At 32.7% G+C, this 7,824-nt stretch overlaps 1 protein-coding gene across 1 annotated transcript; it reads left to right on the forward strand.

Moving 5' to 3' along the window:
* The first annotated feature begins 1,296 nt into the window (after positions 1–1,296).
* On the forward strand, positions 1,297–5,110 carry LOC121388735 (putative nuclease HARBI1). The gene is given in 5 exon segments (XM_041520219.1): positions 1,297–1,423; positions 1,426–1,695; positions 2,168–2,313; positions 3,980–4,165; positions 4,233–5,110. Coding segments are annotated over 5 exon segments (1,107 nt in total). The 3' UTR covers positions 4,611–5,110.
* The last annotated feature ends 2,714 nt before the right edge of the window (positions 5,111–7,824 follow it).

The following is a 7,824-nucleotide window of genomic DNA, read 5'->3' on the forward strand; positions in this document are numbered from 1 at the left end:
TTTTAAATAAATATATAGATAGATAATCTGTCTATATCTAAACTGAGAGCTAACGGTGGTGAATATGTACTTAATAAATAAAAAGTTAAAAAATCCTTTTTGGAATGATGTATTGAATGCATGGAAAGATCTTGTGCTAAAAACAAAAATTGACACGTGACGAAGATAAATCTATATTTTAGGTCACTGACCATAAATATAGGTCACGTGACATAAGCCCGACTCGACTGACTATTTCAGAGTAGATTTTCAATAAACATACTCTTTAAATCATTTGTTGAAGTACAGTAAAGACAAATAACTTTTATTTTTGCGATAACAATACAAAACTTGTATATTTATTTATGAATTAGTGTTTAGAAACGCTTTTTTGATGTGACTGAATGTAGCTAGCTTCTTACAAATAATGACGTCATGTATCTTGTGTGATACGGCAAAAGCCTTGCTAGGCTAACAATACTCGATTTGCATACACAAAACTGGAATAAATAATGATTTTCCGAATATTCCTGTAGGATTGAAGGATAAAAGAAATAACTGGTTACTGTCTTAAGATATCGGTTTTATCCTGCTCAGGTCGAATGGCGAATACATCTCGGCAAAGCCTCGCTGCATTCGTCATTCTGACCTTCGCAGCATAAAGCCGATATCTTAAGATAGTAACCAGTCATTCCCTATATATATTCTCGTGTAGCCAACACCTCACTATCGTTTCCTCGTCCTCTAGCCATGGTAAAGGATTATTATACGACAGAAAAAAAATCACAAATACATTTGCAAGGGGATGATCATATTTAAAAAATGGTGCCTATTTGTTGCTGTATTAGAAGCCAGTGAATAAATATTCTTCTTCTTGATTTAACCGACTTGTTTTTAATGTATCTATAAGTAATATTTATGGTATAACTACGCAAATATATAAATCGTGTAAATAGGAGATCTGGGCCCGTGCTTATAAAACTTTTAAGAGTCCAGACTCAATCGCTAATGATGTCACACGCATACAGTTTGTATGGCGTTGTCATGACGTTAGTGTCTCAGACTCTGTTAGAGTCTCGAGTCTAGACTCTAAACGTTTTATAAGCACCAGGCCCCGTGCTTATAAAACTTTTCAAGTCCAGACTCGAGACTCTATTAGAGTCTCGAGTCTGAACTCGAAGAAATTGGTGCTCATAAAACTTTTCGAGTCCAGACTCGAGACTCTATTAGTCTCGAGTCTGTAAAGTTCGAGTCTGCTTAGTCACCCAGACTCTAGGTTAGAGTCTGAAATAAAATATCCCGTAATACCTTATAAAAATGGCTAGAACTGGGAGAAGGAGAAGACGGTTGTTACATAATGTAAGGAATATTATTGTTAGAAAGCCAAGGATTTTTAAAGATAGATCAAATTCACTTGAGGATTTGTCCGCGGAATGTGTTTTTCAACTTTTCGTCTTTTACCTGCAACAATTATGTACATTACCGGTTTGTTGGCTGTTCCATTGGAACGCCGAACGCTGAGGAATGTTTCGATTCCTCCCCTGAATCAAGTGTTGATTTGTTTGCGTTTTTTGGCATGTGGTTCAAACCACATGTTGCTGGGCGATGCCATGAACGTTTCCCGGGCTAGTGTTGGCCGTATCGTCGTCAGTGTCTGTACGGCATTAGGTAACATCGCTGGACGATTTCTACACCTACCAAACAACGAAGACATTAGTAAAATGAAGCAGTCTTTTCATCAAATTTCAGGTAATCTTTACATGTTCAACTTGGTCGCTCTCTACTGTCAATGAAAACAATTTTCACGTATTAGGCAAGGGACATCATTCCAATCGTCTATGTACAGTACAGTTCCATAAATATTTTATATAGTACAGTGCCATAGATTTTTATTACATCTTACATCATGACATATTTAGATACATGCATGGGAAGGGGTGGAGACGGTGGGCATAACCCCTCTTGCTGAAACTGAATATTTAAAAACAATATATTTCCCTGGGGAGAACAATATAAATAAAAATCCCAACTCTTGCTTTAATACAAATATGGTACAAATAATAAGTGAATTTCTTTCGAATTGCAGCAAATACGATTACATTTTTCAAATGAATTATTTATTTGTATTATTTGTTTGCGTGCGTGTATTTCTTTCTATGGTGTTAAGTACACATTTTATGCAGAAAAGATAGTACAAAACAATCATTTGCATTCATTTCAGGTTTTCCTAATGTTGTTGGTTGCATAGATGGTACTCAAATAAGAATTCAGGCACCCAACAAAAACGAAGAGGATTTTGTAAACAGGAAGGGATATCATTCTCTAAATGTTCAGGTGAAATGTTTGAAGTCATATTTTAAAACTATTTACAAATATGATAATTAGGTATTTAGGATACACGTCAAACCGTACCCAAACCGAAACGTACCTACTTTTTTTTTACCAGCTTCCAGTATACAGTATACATAATAAGTAGGCCTATGTGTAACAAATAATGCACACAATATGAAAATATAGTGAATATTTGATTTCACTACTATTTACACTGAAATAAATTAGAAATAATTGTTATTTATTTTAAAACAAACAAATTTGCATACACTATACATAGAGTACATAAAATGTAAATGACTGATTCAAAATATATATTTTTAAATTACATACCAACTCTGTAAAAAAAAAAGCAGGTATAACAATGCATGTGTGTACAACTGTAGGTAGGTTTATGTATGTGCATGAACATGAAAGATGTACATTGATAAAGGAGTGATAAAGGAGTGATAAAGGAGATATTCCATAATGAGGTTGGGACTTAGCTGAGTGGTAGAGCACTTGCCTGATGTGCAGTGGGTCCATTGGGCTATTTCTTGTTCCTGCCAGGGCAGAACATAGCCCAGTATTAAAATGCTCGCTTGATGCATGGTTGGTGTACGATAAATCCCCATCAGTGAGATATTGGGCTATTTTTTGTTCTAGACAGTGCACCACAACTGGTATATCAAAGGCCGTGGTATGTGCTATCCTGTTTGTGGAATGGTGCATATAAAAAATCCTTTGTTACTAATGACAAAATGTAGCAGTTTTTCTCTTTAAGACTGTTAAAATACCAAATGTTTGACTTTCAGCAGCCCATGATGAATACATATAAATCAATTTGCTCTAATGTGTCATTAAACTAAACACACCGTTTTTGTTCCTGCTAGTGCACCATGAATGGAATATCATCAGTGGTGGTATGTGCTATCCTGTATGTGAGATATTGCATATAGCATCTACCTTGTTACTAATGGCAAAATGTAGCAGGTTTCCTTTCTAATGCTATATGTCAAAATTACAAATTGTTTGACATCCAACAGTTGATGATTAATAAATCAATGTGCTACAGTACGTGGTTTCATTAAACAATAAAAAAAATCTTCTTTAATTCCATAATGAATATCATACATATATTTATATATAAAGCAAGTATTGAATACATGGTAAGGGGTGTGGTGGGTGGGGGTAGGACTAGGCAAAACCAGTTCTGTGTGAACTTTATCAACAAAGTACATTTGAACACAATGAACATCATAAAACCATCCATATTTAGTCAATGCATACAGAAATATGTTTAAAGAGTGTATTTTAACAAATAAACATTTTAAAAGTAATAAAATTGTGGAAGGCAAATGTACTTCAATTCATCTACTTTCTTTTTAAAGAAAACAATTGGTAATTGCAGATTTTCTTCCATTACGAGGAAACAGAAATGTTAACTTGTTTTTTAAGTGCATACAGATATTTGTAACAATTTCATTACCAATGTAAGTTTCAAATTGTACTATAAATTACTTTTGTTGTGAAATTGTACTGTAAATTGCTTTTGTTCTCAAATTTATATATAGGTACAACATTCACAAACAAGATGTATTACAATTTTAAACTAGAAACAGACCTCTTCTTTTTCAATGTGTTTGATGGTACCACTTGCAATTAATGGGAACAATACATTATTTTGCAGATGATCTGTGATCCATGGTTTCGCATAATGGACTATGTATCCAAATGGCCAGGTTCCGTCCATGATAACAGAATCTTCAGACAGTCTGCTGTGTGTGCTCATTTTGAGAGAGGTATTAAACAAGGAATTTACATAGATATCAAAGTTTTGAAATATGTTAATATATATTTTATGGTACAAAACAGGGTTAGACATTATTTATGGGCAGATACAAATTGGTATCAAATGATGTAATATCCTAAATGTTGCATAGTATATGAAATGTTCAACCATAGACAGAATGAACTTACCAGAAGTCTACTACAACACCATTTTATGTTCATGTTATGCTGTCCAATGTATGCCATGTCATTTTGTATCATCAATATATAAAATAAATTATTTGAATTCAATATCAATGTGCATTCTAAAACGACGTTTTGCATGTCTTCATAATGAAATTAGATCTAAGCCTGAGTTTGTTTGTAAATTTGTAATTGCATGTTGTGTTTTACACAATATCGGTATTGACAGAGGTGATGTTTGTTCATTTGAATTTCCCGATTTAAATGATTTACAAAATGATATCATTCACACAGATGGTGATGGTGCTCATATGCGTGAGCACATCACCAATACCTATTTCTCTTGAAGGCATATTTCCACAGACACTAATGCATCACAAAGCAAAACAAGTAATTGAAAATGTATACTCTTAATTTGTATTCATTAATCTTCAATGCTATAAATTGTCAAGAATGTTAATGTTAATCAAGGAATATGTTGGTCTACAAATTAATAAATTTTCAGCGTATCAAATGAATAAAACATTTCATTATAATCCAATATTATGAGAAAAAAAAGCACAAAGGAAGTCATTTATTATGTCGAATGTCAATGGAAACATGCCTTTACTAAAAGTACATTCAAAATTGTTGAGACAACATTGGTTTCTAACATAATTAAAGAAATTTTTCTTCAATATTATTTGTTGAAATGTTTGGAGTTAAAATCCTGTCACATGTATTACAAACATTAGGATGATAAATACATTGATATTGTAACAAATGATAAAAGTCATTTCTATCATTAAAAACGCTACATGAAGTTACAATGGTCACATATCTAATGTATACCAGTGGTAAGTCCCTGATATTCTCATGTTATCATTAAACACGCTACATGAAGTTACAATGGTCACATATCTAATGTATACCAGTGGTAAGTCCCTGATATTCCCATGCTATCATTAAACAGACTACATGAAGTTACAATGGTCACATATCTAATGTATACCAGTGGTAAGTCCCTGATATTCTCATGTTATCATTAAACACGCTACATGAAGTTACAATGGTCACATATCTAATGTATACCAGTGGTAAGTCCCTGATATTCCCATGCTATCATTAAACAGACTACATGAAGTTAAATAGTCACATATCTAATGTATACCAGTGGTAAGTCCCTGGTATTCCCATGCTATCATTAAACACGCTACATGAAGTTAAATAGTCACATATCTAATGCATACCAGTGGTACGTCCCTGATATTCCCATGCTATCATTAAACACGCTACATGAAGTTAAATAGTCACATATCTAATGTATACCAGTGGTAAGTCCCTGATATTCCCATGTTATCATTAAACACGCTACATAAAGTTACAATGGTCACATATCTAATGCATACCAGTGGTAAGTCACTGATATTACCATGCTATCATTAAACACGCTACATGAAGTTACAATAGTCACATATCTAATGTATACCAGTGGTAAGTCCCTGATATTCCCATGCTATCATTAAACACGTTACATGAAGTTAAATAGTCACATATCTAATGTATACCAGTGGTAAGTCCCTGATATTCCCATGTTATAATTAAACACGCTACATGAAGTTACAATAGTCACATATCTAATGTATACCAGTGGTAAGTCCCTGATATTCCCATGCTATCATTAAACACGTTACATGAAGTTAAATAGTCACATATCTAATGTATACCAGTGGTAAGTCCCTGATATTCCCATGTTATAATTAAACACGCTACATGAAGTTAAATAGTCACATATCTAATGTATACCAGTGGTAAGTCCCTGATATTCCCATGCTATCATTAAACACGTTACATGAAGTTAAATAGTCACATATCTAATGTATACCAGTGGTAAGTCCCTGATATTCCCATGTTATAATTAAATATACGCTACATGAAGTTAAATAGTCACATATCTAATGTATACCAGTGGTAAGTCCCTGATATTCCCATGCTATCATTAAACACGTTACATGAAGTTAAATAGTCACATATCTAATGTATACCAGTGGTAAGTCCCTGATATTCCCATGTTATAATTAAACACGCTACATGAAGTTAAATAGTCACATATCTAATGTATACCAGTGGTAAGTCCCTGATATTCCCATGTTATCATTAAACACGCTACATGAAGTTAAATAGTCACATATCTAATGTATACCAGTGGTAAGTCCGTGATATTCCCATGCTATCATTAAACACGCTACATGAAGTTACAATGGTCACATATCTAATGTATACCAGTGGTAAGTCCGTGATATTCCCATGCTATCATTAAACACGCTACATGAAGTTACAATGGTCACATATCTAATGTATACCAGTGGTAAGTCACTGATATTCCCATGCTATAGTAAAATAATAAATATAGAATAAATAGTTAATGACATGTAACATTGGTTTTATTATCTGAAAGGATGAATTGGAAATTTGGGGATTCCATAGAGATTTCTTACAAATTCATACGCTACTTCCTGCTGTTTAGTTGGACGGACTAACATTTATAAATTATAATTTATATGACATAAATTTAAAAAAAAAACATTTGTGTGACTTCCTGTGTGTGACACTGACAGGAATTCCAAAGTAAATAACATATTACATAGAAACCTTGCAAATTTGCATACCATTATTATCCAGGTTAATACACTTAAAATTACCACATGGGTTTTTGACATGGATATTATGGGTAAGTTATAGTATAAATATATTTATTGACTTAGAATTGGGATAACCATATTTTGTTTGATCATTTGTGCATGATAATGCTGATGTTACAGTTGAAAATATCTGTTTTACCGACTCCGGTTTGCATCATGAGTAAAAATCAATTTGCTAAAGTAGAACCAGCATTAACATCTAAAAATGGTCAAATATAACATATTCCTTATTCCTTAATTATTAACATCTAAAAATGGTCAAATATAACATATTCCTTATTCCTTAATTATTTTTATCCTGTAATCCATAAGAAATTATACGGAGAAGCTATTATTTCTTTTAAATTCAGCTACATTGTATGATCACGTATCATGACATAAAACTTTATTTGTATATACTGTAATGAAAGAAATTATTTAAACCAGTATGTAAATTGAAAGGTACTCTGAAGTAGTCAAGTTGTCGGGCTCATGTCACATGACATATATTTTTTGGTGAGTGACTGCAAATACAGAAATTTATTTAGTCATGATATCTTGCAAAAGTGTGTAGTAATTACAGAATTTAAAAATGTATTTAGAAAAAGAAGCATCCCAAGGGACATAACTCTGTGAAAAATGGGTAATTACCATGAACGTAACAGAACATGATGAAGCTATTCACATTTTAACTTAATATCTCGAGGCACTGGCAAAAGTAACAAATTTTTAAAATCTAATTTTTCTATCTCCTAAGTACAAGGTCTGTAACTATCAAAAATTTTGATGAAAATGAGATATTTAAACACGAAATTTTCATCTCAGTATGTCAAGACATTGTGAAAAAGCATCCGGAAAACTATATGTAGGACAGATGGACAGACAGGACGGTTATAAAACC

Source organism: Gigantopelta aegis, chromosome 2, assembly GCF_016097555.1.
Source record: "Gigantopelta aegis isolate Gae_Host chromosome 2, Gae_host_genome, whole genome shotgun sequence".
NCBI classification, from domain to species: Eukaryota; Metazoa; Mollusca; class Gastropoda; order Neomphalida; family Peltospiridae; genus Gigantopelta; species Gigantopelta aegis.